The 20545-nt window shown below is 42.4% G+C and overlaps 1 protein-coding gene and 1 non-coding gene across 7 annotated transcripts in view; both read right to left on the bottom strand.

Moving 5' to 3' along the window:
• Nucleotides 1-20545, bottom strand: part of dennd5b (DENN/MADD domain containing 5B) — a 120934-nt gene that overhangs the window by 34047 nt on the left and 66342 nt on the right. For 5 of the 6 annotated variants that reach the window (XM_042335957.1, XM_007898607.2, XM_042335958.1 and 2 more), the window contains 3 exons: nucleotides 15990-16177; nucleotides 5916-6455; nucleotides 1086-1317 (listed from right to left, as the gene is read on the bottom strand). In XM_042335957.1, the coding sequence (XP_042191891.1) occupies nucleotides 1086-1317; nucleotides 5916-6455; nucleotides 15990-16177 (960 nt within the window). Of the gene's footprint in view, nucleotides 1-1085; nucleotides 1318-5915; nucleotides 6456-14616; nucleotides 14671-15989; nucleotides 16178-20545 lie in introns of all 6 variants that reach the window. The other variant, XM_007898604.2, reaches the window with a different exon arrangement.
• On the bottom strand, nucleotides 5745-5816 carry trnaa-ggc. The gene has a single exon. It is a non-coding gene; the product is annotated as a tRNA-Ala (tRNA).

Raw genomic sequence — 20545 nt, 5'->3', positions numbered from 1 at the left:
TAAAACTTTCATGCCGATGAGTTGCACATGTAAATTTATAATCATGAAAGGCCATGTTAAGAACAGTGTTACATCTACGATCTATCCTCACAAACCATTTTGCTCACTTTTCCCGACCGATTTTCTGAACATTCAGAGAAATTCGATCACAATGGACTTTCCATTCCACTAGTGAATGATCAGCTCACACAAAGTATGGGAAAATAAATGAAGAAAAGGATTTGCTCCTTGCTCGTATGATTATTTACTGAGAAAGACAATTCATACTGCCTTCGTTCATCTAGTAAATTACTGTTTGTCATCTGAGCATAGTGCAAATATACAAGCAGTTCTGTTTAATTAGCAGTAAGCAGGAACCCAGATGTTAGTCGATTGGCGGATTATTTTCCAGGTGTAATAAAAATCATCCAAATAAAAAATATGTATAATAACAAATTTGGTCACTCACTCCACGACTGTTTATGGGACACTGCTGTGCGCAATTGTTTGCCGTGTTTCACCCACAAAATACACAGTCAATACAGTTTGCAGTACATTGTATGAAGCACTTTGAGACGTCTCAGTGGCATGATAAAGCGCTATATGAAATGCAAGGATTATTATCAGTCAAGAGACACCGCTCTCCACTGATTCACAGTTCAATGAATCCACTGTGACATGCGGTTTTAATGGCCTTAATGGATGCAACAATCGATTTTTGTGCGGATGCTGTTTCAGTTTCCACTGAGTACAAGGAATAAATCATGTCTTAATAATAATACTCCCTAAATTTCGGGAGGATGTCTCAAACACTTCCCAGGATTCACTGTAAAGCAGAGTGACTATTTAGTAGGAGAATGTGGCAGCCAATTTGCACACATCAATGTCCTACAAACAGCCATGGAGTCAGAGACCAATTTTACTTAGCGTATTGTTGGCCGGGATACTTGGAGAGATAAACTCCCTTTTCTTTTCGAGTAAGTCCTGAACAGGTAGATGATTATTTAACATCAGTTTAACATCTCATCAGAAGAAAGTGTAAAAATAAAACGGAATAAAGAATGACCAGAAAGAGAGAGAGTGAAGAAGAGAAAACCTGCACTCACCAGCTTCTTTTAAGACCGTGCATTTCTGGTAGTTTGAGGTGCGGAGTGTAGGGATTCGAACATTGTACATCCTTAGCTTCTCGATTCTTGAATCGAACACTCGGAGCAGGGGGTCCTTCTCCTCCCACAGAGACATGATTTTGTTGTCAATGAAAGTGGCAAACATCTGGGTTTCGATGAAGTGAGAGAGGAAGGGGAGGGAGGGTTCTGGCTGGTCACAGAGAAACGAAGCCTGAAAGTAAAAAACAATCAGTTACATTTTAAGTCTCATATACATATCTCTCAAAGACCGTTTTTTTAACAAATCTTTGATGTTTCAGTTTCTCCTACATTGGCTGAGTTTATCCACCTTTTATTTTAGTTTTAGATAGCGCTTCAATTAAACTACAAATGTCCTGATTTATCAAAATAGCTGATCTTTCCCTGAGCACAGATGGGTTGTGCTGTGGAAATAATACTATATTTGCGATGTTAGTTGCCTATTGAGTAATAATTATTATTCTTATCTTTAATGTAGCACCTCATCATGATGTCAAGACATCTCAAAGCGCTTCACAGGATATGCTGTAAAGTGCAGTGACTGTGTATTTTGGGTGCAAATGTAGCAGTCAATTTGCACACAGAGTGAAGAACCAATCTTACTTGGGGAAATGTTGGCCAGGTTACCAGGAGAGAGAAACTCCTTTCTCTTTTCAAATGATGCCATGGGATCTTGAACGTCTACCTGAACAGGCAGACGGAAACCTCAGTTTAATGTCTTCAGCTCCTCCAACAATACAGAACTCCGACAACCCTTCAGAGTGTCTGCATAGATGATAGGGGTTCCGAGTCTCGATGTGGGCTTGCACTGACAACCTGCCGACTTCGAGGCGAGAGCGCTATCAATTGAGCCAGCGTGAGACAGTCATACACAGCAGATCATCATGGATGCCTCATGACGTTCACCATGTAGTTGATGGGAAGCACATATGGACAAGGAGAAAATCCTCTAGAGTGCTAATAGAAATGTCCTATCAGCCCACTGATTGTTCACGCAACCCTTCATCCATCATCACAGTAACATAGTGCTGGGACCTAACAAAAGGAGCCTGGGTTCCATGGACCAAAGACCTTCTTTTATGTGATTGTTAGACTGAGTTGACAAAATTTAGGAAATTATGGGAAATTGGGAGCCCCGTAGCGTAATGGTTAAAGCACTCGCCTCGAGAGCGAGAGGACCTGGGTTCGATTCTTGGGCAGGGCGAAACCTTAGGCGGGTTTCGTTACTCCACACGGTTCTGTTTACCTAACAGTAAGTATGAAACCGGTTGTTAATTGATTGGCAGATCGCTATCGGGAGGTAATAATCCCTCAAAATTTGGTACAACTTTTTGTGGGACATTGCTGTTGCATTTCATCCACAAAATACACAATATATTCTATGACTTGATAATCTCAATGACTTGATAATAAGCTATATCAAATGCAAGGACTATTATTATTATCTGGATAAAGAAGCTGGAATTCCAAGCTGATCTAAAAGTGAATTTGCTTCTTAAACTGCAACTGGAGGCAGGGATAGGGTAAGCAATCTAATTTTTTTCTGAGATGTGATTTTATTTTTATGCAAATATATAAAACGAAAGCATAAAAATCTGGAAGCAATCCCCCGAGTTTTGATCCCAGGCAAATTCATGAAAGGGTCCTTTCTGAAGGATGAAGTTCAAAAGTAGGATTGCATGATCACACACTGTCCAATTCCACTTTCTCTTGGGAAACACGTATTTCTGCACAAAGGAAAGATTAAATAATGTATAATTCAGAAGACTTCATATCTGAACTTCCTTAAGGAAACATGCCAAGTGGTGTTGGTGGAAATCTGCATTTTAAAATAGATCCAGGCATGCAGTTAAAAAATATTTGCTAAAATATTCTGTGTGCTGGAAAGAAATTTGATCCTGGCCATGAATTAATAATTTGTTCAGATACAGCTTTGCATTGACATTGTGCTCTTATATCAAGATTTTAAACTGAGGCCCAGTCTGCCTGTTCAGGTGGACGTTAAAGATCTCATGAGTCTATTCGAAAAGAGAAGGGAGTTTCCCTCGGTGTCCTAACTGACAAACATGCAGATAAGATGGATCTTGGCTGTTTGTGGCACATTCCCGTGTGGTAAATTGGCTTCTACATTCACCTTCACAGCACGATACATTCATTCCTATGTAACCAAATGAGAGATGTCTAAACAATGTGGTAGGGCACTAATAAAGTTTACTGCATAAAAAGGATTATTCCAGGTCCAGATTGATTGCATCAATGTCCATGCTTTGAACAAAAGCCATAGTCATTGTCTGGAAGTGTTGCGAGACACTGTGCCTCTCGGATGTGTCAGGAAACATTTTCAGCTCTGGACAAAAAGATTATACGATGCGCTGCCTAAACAGAAGAGGATTTGTAATGAGTCATTTGTTGAAATGAAGGAGTTGTCAGACAATTTCTTCAGGCAGCAGTGACATCAGCACTGACTGGCGGGTTTCCTTTTGTTACAAGATTTCAATCCACTTGCTCATCCTGGTTTCCCTGAGAAACAATGCCACAGACTGACCAGGTCATCAACAGGAAGAGAGAGCACTGTGCCTCATCTATCAATTGTGCGGTGACACTAATATTGACCTGCAGGGCAGCCAAGAATCTTAAACAGGCAAGAAAGGAAAGAATGTTTGAGAAGTGTAATCGCCATGTGCACCTCAAGCAAACAAACAAACACCACCTTATTTATATTGTGCTTTACATTGGACATGCTTCCAGAAGCAAAATGCCCTCAATGTTCCTGCCCACATTTGGTGAAGATCTACTGCAAACAGTCCTTCCTTATTGTTGGCTTTCATCTTTCAATATTTCATTTCAGCACCTAAGTAATAATGACAAGGATAAACCTTACAAGGTTTCTGTAGACTGTGGTGACTGTATTTTCCGGTCAAACCCAGCAGCCAATGTGGTGCACAGCAACATCCCACAAACAACCAGGAAGTGACATAGATTGTTCACTCCCTTTTGAAAGCATGCCATAGGATGATAATAATCCTTGCACTTGATATAACATCTCATCAAGTCATTGAGATGTTTCAAATCGTTTCACAGGATATACTGTAAAGTGGATTGACTGTGTATTTTGTGAGCAAAACACCGCCGCCAGTTGCGCACAGAAACATCTGTGGAGTGAGTAACCAATTTTATTTGGGGGATTGTTGGCAAAGACACCGGGAGAAACTCCCTTCTCTTTTCGAGTAAGATGGGATCTTTAACAATCATCTGAACAGGCAGAAGGGACATCAGTTTAATGTCTCATACGAAGGACAAGACATAAACATCTTTAACAGCTACCTGAACAGGATTTCGGTTTTATATCTTATCCAAAGAATGGCACCTCAGACAACACAGTGCTACCCCACCGCTGCACTGGAGTGTCAGCCTGGCGTATGAGCAAAAAGTCCCGATGTAAATAAGTCTTGGTGAGGCAGCTTGGTGATGCTCAACAGCATGATCCCATGAATGCCGGGCACATCCTCTGAAGGAGTGAGGATTTGTGTCACTACCAACAGTGACATAAATCCCCTCTCCGTAACTGCACGTCTCAAAAGCCATCATTCAAGTTACTCTTTGTGCAAAATCTCAGTCTGAGAAAATTCTTCCTCTCTGCACTGTCCCCCAAACTCTTTCATGTTGTAACCTGCCCAAGAGCGTTCCTATCGCAGAACACTATATTACATTGGTAAAGTAGCCCTGAAAGACAACAACTTGAAATTATATAGCACCCTTCACGAGGGGTAGCATCTCGGATACTAGCAACAGCTGCACATTTATCATCAACTGAACTGAACATCACACATAATTTCACTATTTCATGTTTGAAAACGAGCATTAAAGCTGAAATATGTCGACATATATAAGTTATATGTAGGCGACACAAGAGGCCGGGGGGGGGTGCAAACATTTGCTGTTTGCGAGTGAAAGTGGAAGTCTTGTTTACTGCTATCAATGAGATCTTGCATCACAAGTGCTGAATGAAAATGAAATGAAAATTCTGCTTGCATTTGCCAATTGGGCCCAAAATTGTCTGCCTCATCTCGTTCTAGCCTTCTCACCCATTCAGGACGGCTAAAGGTGGAAAGACACCGAGAACGGTTGTTTAGTTGCACTGTTTCTTTTTAAACAAAAGTCCTCGTGATTCAGCATTTACAGCTAACATCAGAACACAGATCACGCAGCATTGTGACCATGCCAACCTGTCTGCTCTCTTCACTCAGTGGACTCCAATCTGCTCCATGCCCCCGCCCTGCCCGTCCCTCCATTGGCAATTGGGACTCCAGACTTTTCACTCCCTTACTTTGGAACTCCATCCTTCACCTCATTTCATTCCTTGCCACCTTCAAGGCATATTTCAAGACCCTCGTCTTCGACCGAGCCTTCAGTCACCCTCTTACCCCCACCCTCCCTGATCCCAACACCCAGCTCGGATGCAAATCCTTGACGGTCAACAACAACAACAAAATTCCATTTATTGAGTGCCTTTCACGTCGGGAGGATGTCCCAGAAACAATCATAGATTGAAGTGACCAATTTTTTTTTTCTTGAGGGATTACTATCAGGCGTGTGGAGTAAGGAAACTTGCCCAAAGTTTAGCCCTGCTGGGAATCGAACCCAGGTCTTTCACTTGCCAAGCGAGTGCTCTGACCACTGAGCTACAAGCCTATGTGCAGCAGAAGTGATTTACATGGCTAAGAAGTACAAAAATTCAATGTGTGTGTGTATGTATGTGTGGGGGAGGGGGTAAATAGTGCAATCAATTACCTTATCAAAATTCTGCATCTGCTCTCGATTGGTGAGCCAGGACTCCATATCCTGAGCTGGTTGGATGACGAAGGCCTCGTAATCTGCAAACATCCGAGTGAAGCGGTTGGCAAAGACCTCGCGGAGTTGCACGTTCAGCCTGTAGTCCAGTACGTCTTCCTCCGGGCACTGCCACTTGGTGTCCTTCACTCTCTCCGCCGCCACTGGGCGCGAGATCTCCACTTTGTCCACAGTCACCCCTGTTCGCTTGGCCAAGGCCCGAAGGCGGGCCAAGGTCTCATTGCCCTCCAGAAACTGGTACATGTTGATAGTCTCGCTGGTCAGGTTTCCGTTCTTCTTGTCATTGGCTAGGTCATCCAGCACCAGGTTCTTCAGCTGGGTGGCACTTTCACTGCAGTGAAGGTTCCCCTCCGGTGGGATACCAAACTGGAGCAGCACCTCTGAGATCTCCTGAATAAATTCCAATTTGTTGGGGAACTGCGGGAAGTCCTCTGGAAGCTCAATGAAGTGGTTGTCAATATCCACAAAGCACAAGTTTGCCTGCGAGGAAAGAAAGAACAGAGAGATGTTAGGCCAGACGACCTCCAAGCACACTGTCAGCCTGGCCCAGTGATAACTCTTGCCTCTGAGTCAGAAGGTTATGGGTTCAAGCCCCACGTAGGGACTTGTAAACACATGGTCTAAGCTGACACTCCAATGCAGCGCTGGACGTGCGTTGCATTGTTGGAGTTGCCCTCCTCCTGATGAGACTTTAAACCGAGGTCCTGATGCCAACAGGTGGACGTTAAAGATCCCATGGCACTATTTAAAAAGAGAAGGGAGTTTCTTTTGGAAAGACAGTTCAGCCTGACCGAGTTTTTATTTCCCGTGCTCGTGGGCACAGTTTAATTTTGCTTGATTTAGGAAGGAAACCGTAGTCATCAGTTAATGGGATTAACAATGATAATAATTATTTTGGAGGTTGGGAAGAGTGGGTCACACATGTTCAAGTGACACGGTGAGCTGAAACCGAGCCATCAGGAGCATGAGGCACTGCCATTGTAGACTTGCACTGTGTGTAAAATGTATTTAAATACTTTTAAAACATAGATAGAATCATAGCATATTACAGCACAGAAGGAGGCCATTCGGCCCATCATGCCTGTGCCGGCTCTTTGGAAGAGTTACCCAGTCAGTCCCAATTCCCGCTCTTTTCCCATACCCCTGCAACATTTTCCTTTTCAAGTAAGTATTTGATTCCCTTCTGAAAGTTGTTATTGAATCTGTTTGCACCACCCACCACCATTTTTTTTTAAACCTTGTAACGTCAGATGTCAGCATGGCTCAGTCACAAACCACTGGGTTCAAGCGCCACATTGTCATCACCACAGCACATTGTCAAATTTTGATGGCAAAAGGAATTTATCATTTCAGATGCCAGCTGCACACGATTGAAGGCAAATACCGGGTCCATCAATCGCAGCTCCCCTCTCTATGTCACGTTTATTCCTCCAGAGGAGCCATTGAACACACTGGTTAATAAACCGAGGAACGGAGCCAGGCTTCTTCCTTAGGTCTGAAATGAAACCTTGTTACTGATTATTATTCAATGCAACCTTTACATCAAGACTCAAATGCCAATTTGACTCTGCTGGTAGATGGCAACATGGTTGGGGCAATATTCAAATTAGGTTTCAAAAGGCAAGCAGATAATATCTAAAGAGTAGTTATTTGAAGTAGTTGGGAGAAAAGACAGGTAGATGGAGCTGGAAGGATTGCTCTTTCGGAGACAGCACAGACACAATAGAATGGCCTTCTGTTCTGTAAAGTTCTCTGGCCCCATTGACTCGGCTCTGGTATCAGGATCTACTTCCCAAACAGCACCCATTGATCTTACAGTAAAGTCGCACTTTTGCAAACTGTCCTTTCACGTTGTGTTACCCAGGTCAAGTGACCAGCCTTTTCACCTAAAGTGCTCAGTACAACTCAATGGTACAAAACAAGGGAAATCCTTTCACCTTAACACAACACAAGCCTCAATCAAGTACAATTTCAGTTTGCAAAGGCCAAAGTGCTGCTGAATACATAAAGTTGACATTCGGCTTGAATAAAGCAATCTGATTACTTTGGGTTTTTGGTCCTGTCTCTAGGTAGCAATGTTACCATAGCATTCCAACTACCTGCCGACCTTTCAACGAGTTGGCTGCTCTTACCAGGTCAGAGTTTTGTGGTCATACAAAGGTTCACATCTCTGCAGTTGCCCAGATACACAGCTCAGTTATAAATGCTCATTCCTTTTAAAAAGAGGACTTGACATCCAAGCTTCCGATTCCCTTCGTTCACTGTGCACATCCATCTTTAGCTCCTGCGGCTTGCAGCTCATGTCTCCTGTGCTTTAAAGGAGCTTAAGGGTGACAATCCTATCAGTTCTTTTCAAAGCGTTCAAAGGTTGAAAAGGCAATTTCCATTTTGATTTTCTTAACTTGCATATTCTGAAAATAATATTCCATTGGATTGGAGTTCAGAATGCCCGTGGGAAAGTCTCACACAAAACAATGAAATGATGAATATAATTTATTAAAAGTGATTAGTAAGATTCAAACTGTGCAATGGGTTGCCATTAATTTTTTTTTAATCTCTTACAGACAAGAGGGCTAAATTTGAAACTGGGAACTGTAGAAACTTGGCCCATTGCCAAAACATCAGCTTTTCTATGTGCTTCCTGACTACTTTTCATATCAATCGAATGTCAAATGCAGCCACAATAATCCTTATGTTAATCATTATATTTGATATAGTCCTTTCATGTCAGGAGGACGTCTCAAAGGACACTGTGAAGTGGAGTGACTGCGTATTTTATAGGCGAACAGCCAATTTGCGCACAGCCATGAAGCAAGCAGACAATTTTATTTGGGGAATTGTTGGCGAGGATACACTTACATGATATCTTTACACTGAAGAGAATAGGTTACTCGACAATGTGCAGGACAAGTGCACATGAAGAATACAGCTCCCTTTGAAAGACAGCTCTTTTAGTATTAAATTGGACTGAAGACAAGTTTCTGTCAATATTATTGTGTGGAGCTTTTAACAAGTGCTTCAGCAGCTTGTAAAAGAACCGTGTACCCCAGAAACAATGGGATACGTGTGATGGAAGACAAGATTTCATTCGGGAGTTCTCATGATATTATCGTGGAGAGAAAAGCTCTAAAAACAACACTGGAAAAATGATGGCTGGGCACAAGCCCGCATGGAAAGTGTTTGCACATAATAATAATAACAATAATGCTTGCGTTTGATACAGTGCCGTATCACGACGTCGACATGTTAAAGCGCTTCACAGGATATCCTGTAAAGTGGAGTGACTGTATTTTGTGGGCGAAATGCAGCAGCCAGTTGCACACTGCAATGTCCACAAACAGTCATGTAATGAGTAACAAATTTTCATCTGGGGGGATTGTTGACCTGGACACCAGGAGAAAGAAACTCCCAATAGTGATCAAGAAAGAAGTTGCATTTTCAATATTGCACCTGATTGCTTCAGAAACATCTCAACAATAAATAATGTCAAATATAATAATATTAATCTTTGCATTTGATATAGCGCCTTATCACACTGTTGAGACGTCTCAAATGGTTCACAGAATATATTGTAAAGTGGATTGACAGTGTATTTTGTGGTTAAACGTGGCAGCCAATTGCACACAGCAGTGTCCACAAACAATCGTGGATTGAGTGGCCAATTTTATTTTAATGTTGAAATGTAAAATGCAAGCATTTACTGTGAAATAGAGAGATGAAGGAAATGTCAGCAGATTTGGCAAGGTCTCACAAAATAATGATCAATTCATCTGGAAGACTGCTGGCCAAGACATGGGAGAAACTGCCTTCTCTTTTGAATATATAGTGGCATGCTCACACGTCAGATTGCTTTGTGCCTTCCCAAGACCGATTCTGAAGCACTGCAACTCTGAAGCTCTGAATAATTGTAAATATGGATTTCTGAAGGCTGTGCAAAGAAGTGAAATTGACAAGCAATTTAATATCTCTGCCAAAATCTGAAGGCCTGGACACAACTTGAGATCACTCAATTTCTCAATCGGGATACAGTGTTTTTCAGACCAATCTGACAGGCTACCTGGTAACCAGAGGGAATGTCAGGAACACTTTGTGGGGATGTACCGTTCTCTTCACGCTGACAGTTGGATCCAATTCAATTTGATAAATATCTTTTATCCATTAAATTCTGGGATTTCTGTTTCATCTAAGCCTTCATTTTTAGGTTTTGCAGCATCTGTTGATATCATAGAATTAAGCAGCACAGAAGGAGGCCATTCAGCCCATCGTGGTCTCTGCCGGCTCTTTGAAAAGAGTTATCCAAATCAATCCCAGTCCGCTGTTCTCTCCCCATTATCCTACAAACTTGTCCTCCCCAAATAGTTATCTACTTCTCTCCTAAAAGTTATTATCAAAATCGGCTTCCACCACCCTTTCAGGCAATGCATTCCAGATGCGAACAACTCGCTGTGTGAAAAACTTTCTCTTCACCTCCCCTCTGTTTCAATTAACAACTATTTAAATCGGTGTCGTCGGGTTACCGACCCACCCACCAGTGGACGTAGTTTCTCCTTGTTCATCCTATCGAATCCCCTCCTAATTTTTAAAACTTCTATTGAGTCTCCTCTTAATCGTCTCTGCTCCAAGGAGAATAATCCTAGCTTCTCTAGTCTCTCCTGATAACTAAAGTCCCTCATTCTTGGTACCATTCTGGTAAATCTCCTTTGCACCATCTCCAATGCCTTGACATACTTCCTAAAACAGAAGTAGTCCCAATAATAACCCCTGGGGGACTCCACTGCACACTTCCCTCCATTCAGAAAAACATCCATTCACCACCACTCTCTGCTTTCTGTCTTCCAGTCTGTTCCGTACCCATGCTGCCACTGTCCCTTTAATACCGTGGGCTTCTATTTTGTTTACAAGTCTCTTATGTGGCACTTTATCTATTTGTTTATTTATTTATTTGGGGTCTCCTCCCAAGAGTGAAGGGCACTATATAAATGTAATTTTGTTGTTGTTTATCAATCGCCTTTTGAAAATCCATATAAACTACATCAACTGCACTACCTTCATCCACCCTTTCTGTTACTTCATCAAAAATTTGCCTTTAACAAACCTACGTTGGATGTCCTTTATTAACTTAAATTTTTCCAAGTGGTTATAGTCTCCAGAAGTTTCCCCACTACTGACGTTAGGCTGACTGGCCTGTAGTTCCCGGGTTTATCCTTCTGCCCTTTTTTAGTACAGAGGAGGCTCTGTATCAAACGCAAGCATTACTGTTGTTATTATTATTATCCAGTCTCTGGCACCACTCCAGTGTCCAAGGAGGATTGAAAGATTGTGGCTAGAGCCTCCTTTATTTCCAACCTTACTCTCAATAACCTGGGATGCATCCCATCCAGACCAGGTGACTTATCTACCTTGAGCAACCAACATCAATCCTTTTGGTACCTCCTCTCGGTTTATTCTTATCTTATCCAATTTCTCTACCCTCTCCTCCAATACTGTGGCATTGGCTGCATCCTCTTCTTTTGTGAAGACAGATGCGAAGTACTTATTCAGTACGTCAACCATGCCCTCTGCCTCCACAAGAAGATTTCCTCTTTGGTCCCTAATTGGACCCACCCTACCTTTGACTAACCTTTAATTCCTTATATAAAATACCTTAGGATTCCCTTTTATGTTACCCTCTAATCTTTTCTCATACAATCTCTTTGTCCCACTTATTTCCTTTTTCAGTTCTCCTCTGTACTTTTTATATTCTATTTGATTACCTTCTAAATTTTGGGCCTGACATTTATCATAAGCCTCCTTTTTCTGTTTTATTTGAATCCCAATTTCCTTATTCATCCAGGGAGGTTTGGATGCCCTACTTTTCCCTTTGTGGGAGTGTATTTGTTCTGTCCCTGAACTATCTCCTCCTTGAAAGCTTCCCATTGCTCGTTAACTGTTTTACCTGCCAATCTTTCTTTCCAGTCCAACTTGGCTAGGTCCATTTTTAGCTCACTAAGATTAGCCCTCTTCCAGTTGAGTATCTTCATCTTTGATTGTTCTTTGTCCCTTTCCATCAGTGCTCTAAACCTAATGATGTTGTGATCACACTGTTGTCCAGATGCTTTCCAACTGAAACCTGCTCACACTTACCCCACTTCATTCACCAGAACTAGATCTAGCACTGCTTCCTTCCTCATTGGGCTGGAAACATACTGATCCAGAAAGTTATTCTGCACACATTTCAGGAATCCTTCCCTCTCGTTGCCCTTTACACTGTTATTTTGCCAGTCTATGTTAGGATAATTGAAGTTCCCCCATTCTCACTACTCTATTGGTTTTGCATCTTTCTGAAATCTGCTTGAAGATTTGCTCGTCTATCTCCTTCCCACTATTTGGTGGTCTATAGTATACACCTAACAGAGCAACAGCTTCTTTTCTGCTCCTTAACTCTAACCAAATAGATTCTGTTTTTGGACCCTCTAGCACATTGTCCCTTTCCAGTGCCATAACCGTGTCTTTAATCAATATTGCCATCCTTCCTTTTTCCCTTTCCCTATCCTTCCTGAATACATTGTAGCCAGGAATATTCATCTCCCATTCCTGCCCTTGTTTGAGCCAGGTCTCCATTATTGCCACTACATCGTACAGTATTTGAATGTTCTCAGTGCTGAAGTTACTTGTGTTAATTACTCAGGAGCTTTCTATGGCAGGACAGTGGGAATGACCCAAATTAAACTGACTGGTTCATACTGTGTCGTCCATTTCACAGGGTCTGGCTACCCCCTGCTAAATTCTTCAATGGCACATTTTGAACTTTATTTACTGACTTATATGGTGGTATCGCAAACCAGAGAGTTGTGACTTTTTTTTTGTCAGCCGGGTATCTGATAAATGCAGAAACCAATCACCACGCTTAAGAGTATCCAAAACAAACTGTGCATCTCACCTATACGGGGAAATTTCCCGAGGTATTTATTGGAATGGAATGCACACTCTGGAGAGACGCATCCTGTTTACCTAATTCTGGGAAGGATTAGGAGCAGCTTGGCAAGGGCCTAGGCTTCGGGGCACCAGAGTGTGCATTGGAGTACTGCTGGAGCCTAACCAGCTAAAACCATTTAGTGCCATTGATATCGCTGTCTGGCAAGCTTTCCTGTAGATTGTCCAACTTGGACCCCTCTACCTATTAGGGTTTTGGCTTGCAGGGAAAACAGGAGAGATTTGACCACACTTCAGAGGCCAATGAAACAGGCCCTGAGAGATTTCAATTTTGAACAGACTTAAAATCGGGCAGTTATACATATAATAATGGTAATATTCTTTATATTTGGTGAGCGCATTTCATATCGGGGGAGTCTCAAAGCACAGGACAGGATATAGTGTAAAATACAGTAATTTTGCATTTTGTGGGTGAAACGCAGCAGATAATTTGGTGCACAGCAATGTCCCAGTTCCTCTTTGAGGCAGTCCCCACGTGTTCATTCCCTGGTGTGAGTGGTTCTACGGCAAGGCCATCAGCTCTAAAATGAACACATTTGCACATTCGCTACAATTCTGTGATGCTGTCAACCTGGGTTGGGGAGACATGAATTTTAACCCCTGTTCAAATGTTTTAAAGATTTTCTAGTGAACATATTTTGTTTTGAATAAAATGAATAAATAAATCCTCAAATTTGATATAGCACCTCTCACATCAAGAGGACAACCTTAGGGCATAACAGGATGTGAAGTGGATTGACTCTGCCTTTTGTAGTCTTATAAACAGCCATGGAGTGAGTGGGGGTTTTGTTGGCCAGAACACCTGCGAGTTGTGCCACAGGATCTTTAACGTCCACTTGAACAAGCAGCCAATGCTACCAACTGAGCCAGGTGACACACTAGTCTGGAGGAAAAAGGAAGCAGCAGTTTAATCACTGCCTAGGTGTACTCGCTGTTGGACTCGTCATTCGACCTCTGAGTCATTTTCATCAAGATTCTAGCATGACTAGGAGGTTGTGTATTCGAGCTGTCTGGAGCTAATAGTGTGATAATAATCCTTGATCTTGATCATGTCTTCAAGACATCTCACAGGAATTTTTGCTATGAAGTATTTTGTTGGCAAACATGGCAGCCAATTTGAACACAACAATGTCCCACAAACTGCCAAGAAATGAACAACCATTTTTAAGTTTGAGTGGATACAAACAATGATGAATCAAACAGTTAAGGAGAGAATCAGAGAGAGAGAGAGAGAGAGAGAGAGAGAGGGAAAGGAATTCAGAACAGCACCCAGATTGCTTGGATTGCTGAGAATCTGTTTTTGAAGGACCGACGGATGAAAACAGCGGAAGACACTTTAAAAACAACAGGAAGAAAGACTGGTGCCTCTGGTGAGAAAGCACTGTGTTTTGCACTGAAATCACTTGCTCACGAAGAAGAGAAAAAGCCCAGAGCAGAAGCTAGGAATCTAATAATAATTATAATTATGTCAATATTATCCAAATGAGAGAGGCTTCTGATTCTGATTATTGGCTTCTCCACTGCTGCGGGTAATTTACATTCGCAGATGGGCGTGCAGAATTCAGCTCAAAAAACTTTAATTCATCCACCTCAGGCTAAATCAAGACACATGAAAACTGAAATCAAATTGCAAAGGTGAAACTTGGGAGTAAATAAAAACAGCACCAACTGTGAAACACTGGAAGCACTTTCTTTTCCAATAACAGCCGATTAGACTGGAAATCTGTTAAATACACAAAAGCAAACCTCAGCATTTTGACACATGGAGGCAGAGACATATAACAATTCATCAGAGATATTCAAATGCTAACTCACCCAGTGTGGATGCCAATTTCTGACATGTTTAAAATACATGACATCCCTGCAGTGACAAAACAGGCTCTTCACTGAGCCAGAGCAATGGGAACAGCTTTAACATTGCCTGCAAACAAACCTGCTCATCACAACTGATCCTCACTGAAGACAGGATATAGTTTAGAAAATAAGGCTGTTTTACAGCTCTCTCTGTCACCGTAATTTATTTTCGAATGTGAGGGGCAAAGACCTGCTTGCTGGCCTCTCCCAATGCTTAGCTACCATCACCAGAAGTTTTTAACTTGCCCACCTCCCTTTCCTCACCAAAGCTGCCTAGAAGGAAGCAGGTGGGCTGTAAAGAAAAGGCTTAGCTTCAAACAAAATCCTTTCATACGGGTTTGATATTTCCTTGCATTGGATATTGTGCCTATTGCATTCAGAGCGTGTCTCAAAGCTCTTTACAGGATATACTGCAAAATGGAGCTACTGTTTGTCAGGGAACAGCAGTCAATTTATACATAGCAGTGTCTCGCAATCAGCCATGAACTGAATAACCAATTTTAACTGGGGATTGCTGGCAGCCCACCGAGTACAAACTACCTTCTTTTTTTGAACCGTGCCGTGGGGTCATTAACGTGAAGAACAAGTAGGGAAAGGTTATGGCCTTGTCATGTAACTCACGTACTTCGTATTCTCATGACTTTTTTCTAGACTCACTGCTTTCAACTGCTTTCCTTTCTTCAGACAAATGCTTGAGAGAAGATGGAATGCACTGTCCCCGAAGTTGTCGATACAGGACTGATCGAGGTGCATGAAAGTCAGACTGATAGGGATTTGGGAAGTAAGGATGTCACGCAATTCATTTTACAGTATATTCTATGAAGCAATTTCAGACGTCTGAATGACGTGATAAGGCGCTATTAAAAACCCGGTTATTAGTCAATTGGCAGATCACTTTTTTTCCTGGAGGTAAAATCCCTTCAAAAAGAACAATAATAATAATTTGGTCACTCAATCCATGACTGTTTGTGGGACACTGATGTGCGCAATTGGCTGCTGCGTTTCGCTCACAAAATATACAGTCAATTCACTTTATAGTATATCCTGTGAAACGCGTTGAGACATCTCGAAGACGTGATAAGACGCTATATCAAATGCAAGGATTATTATTATTATGATCTGACAAAATTAGCAAAAGGGTCTCCTTGAATTCCTAAACTCCAGTGAGATTCACTTTGTTGTTTTTACCTCTTGTGGTAGCTCTAGCTTGGAACGATCGTTGGGTTCCTTGGACTGCAGGCCCATCAAGTACGGCACAGGTGCATCAAGGAAATGCAGGAGAGAAGCAGGAAGAATGGGAACATAGACGTGCTGCCATTGGAATGGGAAGAGAAGAGTGGTGATGCCTTCAGCAACCGTCATCAGCCGCTGATAATCTGCAAGTAAAAATGAATTTAATGCCATTAATAAGAATAACACGAGGAACAGAGCGGTATGAGAGAAAATTAATCTGACATTTTTCACATCAAAAGTTTTCTAACTTTGTTGCTTTATATTTCACACACACGGGTACATCCTCTCACACGTACAGTTTACAGCGTGCCAGTGAGAGGGTGTTTAAAAAAATACATTGCAGGCAAAATTTGTCAGCAGATGAGCTATTAATGAAATGTGTAAGAGGCAACAGTTTAGGAAATAGACAGCTGGAATAACTTCAATTGACGCATGCTGGTGGAAAGTGGAACAGACTGCCCAAGGATGTAGTGGGTGAAAGAAACACACACTGTCAGCAGTTTCAAAACCTGATTTCGGCATCTGAGAATAAAAGAATGGGAGGAGACCAGGAAAAGAGTTACAGGTGTGGGCCTGGCCACATTTCACGCATCGGATATCCACACATCCAGTTAACTGCACAGTCAGACTCGAATGTTGAACAGAAAGTTGTTATTGGACGGGTGTGCATTTAACTGTAGCGAGAGTTTTCCAGAGGTGCATTTCAAGGAACAGAACAATAACAATTTGTTCATTCAGTGATTTGCAGGATTTGTTACAGGGTGAAGGGGGTCGACAGAGAGAAAGAGAGAGAAAGAGAGAGAGAAACCCCCACACCTACACAGACAAATACACGGATAGAGTCTGAGAAACCAGAGTTAGAAAGAGAGAGTCTGTGAGATAAAGAGATGGTGAGAGAGAAAGATAGACAGAAGAACAGAGTGTGCTGGCTGGATTTGGGGCTGAACAAGATTACACAAACAGTATGGTACCAGCAAGGATGTGGAGGGATTTGAAAATGAGAAGAAACATCTGGAAACTGATTAGTCAGTGACAGGAGGTCAGTGGAGCTTGATAAGGATGGAAGTGTGGCATCTTGTATAGGAGTGCTGAGGAACTGAAGGAGAGCTCTGCAGAAATCCACCCTGAAGATGAGATGACAAAGGCGTGGCAGCTCTGGTACCAACAGTGTGATCTCTGAAATGTTTACAAGACTCCACTTCCTCAAACAAAGACCTGGTGAGAAACCCCTGGCGCTTTAAGGGTGGAATTCCTAGTAGATACTGCCCAAGGACTGTGAAGGCTGCAGACTTCGATCTGCAGGTGATGATGGATCTGCAGAAAGCTATCAATCACCAATTGAGATCTGAAGAGCTGGTGTCTATATTGATGAGCAGAGGGACTTGTCACTTAGACGGAGCCGCTTGAAGAGCAACGTGACAGAAGGTTCATCACCACTAATCCGAGTGATGATGAATTCCCTTGACACACTTGCAACACAGATTCAGATCCCTCAGCAGCCCACTGCACATCTGGAAAGATAGTGTCAGCCAGCTGCTGTCCCCTTCTGGGACAAGTGACATTGCCACGTTGGAAATGGAGACATTAAAACTTTTAAGTTTTGCCCTTCCTGTAAAACTAAAACAATTGCGACGCAGTTCAATTTTGTTTAATTTTAAGCCTCAGAGCCCAGTAAGGTGCACACTCACTGCTTTGTCAACCTGTGCGGGTCATTTCAACCAGATTCTGCCCGTCACAAGTACAAGGTCTTGCCGTAACACTGGCCATGAGACTACCATCCTGAGGTGAACTGAGGTCTGAAAAGCTTCAACGCTGTTCTGCAGTGAAATCTGTTAAGGTCACAAGGTGGATTCTGTGGACAAGTGGATGGCTGTACTCTAATCATGGACTTGTACAATTGCAAAGCTGCTCTCACCATCACCCACCCACTTGCAGCTGTAATGAACTCCATTCAACTCAACCAGCTTCAGAAAACTGTGGACAAAATTGATAGTATATTATGCAATGCTCTTTCCATATGGATTTTGCATTTAGCAAAGTCAGCTCAAGCATAAATTAAAATGTTAGGGCATCATTTGGTATTTGAACGAGAGCAATTTACTCACAAATGAAAAACACACATTTAATATCACTGATCACATATGGGAACTTCTTAGTAAAAGAGTCCCTAATATTGGGAATAATTCGATTCCCATAACGTAGTGGTTAACACGCTCACATCGCAAGCAAGAGGACCCAGTGAAACCTTGGTCAAATTTCCTTACTCCACACACCTATGTTTACCTAGAAGTAAACAGGCCGGTTGTGAGTCGATTGGTGGATCACTTTCTGGGGTAATAACATTTGATCGACCNAAAAAACATTTGATCACTCAATCAATGCAATTGGCGGCCCACAAAAAATACACAGTAAATCCACTTTATAATATATTCTGTGAAGCGCTTTGAAACGGCTCAATTATGTGATAAGGCGCTATATCAAATGTAAGGATTATTATATTATTATATATTCACTCACTGTTTTATTACTAATTCTTCCCCATCTTTTATATCTATTTTTGTGCAACACCAATTCAGTGACGGCTGCTTGGCTGACCACAGATTAGTTATAAATCTGCAGCCTCACTGAACAAACCATGTGCACTTAAACAGCAATGGTTTCCTCTTTGAGGCAAATATGCTGCTGGCAGGATCACCAGTAGCTACATGTAATAGGACTGAGACACAGCGTGGATGATGATAATAATAACAATAATATTAATTCTTGCCTTTGATTACAAAGGGATTTGAAAGGGATTTAAAAGGGCGGAGAAGGACACTGAATCAGAGAAAGTTAAGAGTTCATCTTGGATTTGATGTCTGATCGGCAATTGGTCGGTCAGAACAGAGTGGTCCGGGAATTGAAGGTGGAGTCAGAGAGATAGAGCCTTGTATTGTCCACAGAAATGTGGAGTTAATCCCATGCCTGCGGATAATTTCACCAAGTGGGAGTGCGTAGATTTCAAAGAGGAGAAGACTGAGGAAAGAGTGCTGAGGAAAGCCATATGTGACAGTCTGGGGGGTGGGGGGGCGGTGGGGAGAAGCTATTGACAGATATGAATTGGAGATGTTGTGGCATACGAGTAAAAATCCAGGCAAGGACATAACTGTGAAGATGAAGCTGAGAGTAAAGGTAATGGAGATGTAAACAGTGGTAGAGACATCTTCAAAGGGGAGAGGTGGGGTGAAGTGAGGAAGGGCCATCAAACAGTGATTGAGTTGAGTTTTTTTACAAGATTCGGATCACTTGTACCAAGGATTGTCAATTGTTGGGAACTTCATTTAATTACAGACAAGGATGAGGAATGTGACACAATTCTCTATTTCAGCTCCAATTAAATCCAGATAAACTCAAACACACCATGGGATACTCAATCTCAGTGGCTGTTATTTATCAAAAGTAGGAATTCGAGCTTCAAAAGATAGGAGCTCAAAGGAGCTCAATCCATTTTGTCTTGTGTTTAGTGCATTCTGCAGAAGCTGTTTGCAGCAACACGGAAAGTATTCAATTGTCAGATTACTTTCCAGGGTTAATAATCTCTTCAAAAACAAACAAACAACAAATTAAATGTTGTCACTTAATTCACTGATGTGTGCAATTGGCTCTTGTGTTTCTTCCACAAAATATACCGTCAATTCACTTTACAATATATTCTGTGAAGCACTTTGAGATGTGGAACATGACAAGGCTATAGCAAATGCAAGGATTGTCATTATTATTATTATCTCTATGTGCACAATCGGGATTCAGTACATGTGTGTCAAACACAACTTATACACACCAATAACAACAAAAAAAAATTATATTTGTATAGCGTCGTTTCACATCGGGAGGAGGTCCCAAGGTGCTGGACAGACAGAATTTCGGACCCGAGCTGGGGGCGAGGATTGGGGAGAGTGGAGGGCAGGGGGGAAGCAGGGAGATCGAAAGTACGATCTAAGAGGACGGTCTTGAGATGGGTCTTGAAGGAGGCAAGGGAGGGGACAAGGCGGAGAGAAAGTGGGATGGAGTTCCAGAGGGTGGGGGCAGAGTGGCAGAAGGCCCGCCTGCCAAAAATAGTGGGGCGAGCAAGGCTGGAGATGTGAAGCAGGCCAGAGCCCGCTGAGTGGAGGGAGGGAGCAGGATGGTAGGGGCTTAGGAGGTTGCAGAGGTAGATGGGAGCAAGACCATGGAAGGCTTTGAAGTTGAGAACCAGGATCTTGAGCTGTATCCTCTGTGTGATGGGAAGCCAGTGGAGTCGGGCGAGGATGGGGGTGATAGAGTCACAGAGACTGATGCAGGAGAGAAAATGGGCTGCAGAGTTCTGGATGATCTGCAGCCTAAGGAGGGAGGACTCGGGGAGGCCATCAAGCAAGGAGTTTGCATAGAGTCAAGCCTCGATGTAATGAGTTTGTATGAGGGTTTCAGCTCCCCTCTCGACTCTCTTCCTCCTCCTCGCTCCCTCCCTTCCCTCCCCTCACCCTGACCATTTC

The sequence above is a fragment of the Callorhinchus milii genome, unplaced genomic scaffold (assembly GCF_018977255.1).
Source record: "Callorhinchus milii isolate IMCB2004 unplaced genomic scaffold, IMCB_Cmil_1.0 Scaffold5, whole genome shotgun sequence".
NCBI classification, from domain to species: Eukaryota; Metazoa; Chordata; class Chondrichthyes; order Chimaeriformes; family Callorhinchidae; genus Callorhinchus; species Callorhinchus milii.
Note: the sequence above shows the minus strand (reverse complement) of the source record. Positions and strands in the feature narration are given on the sequence as shown.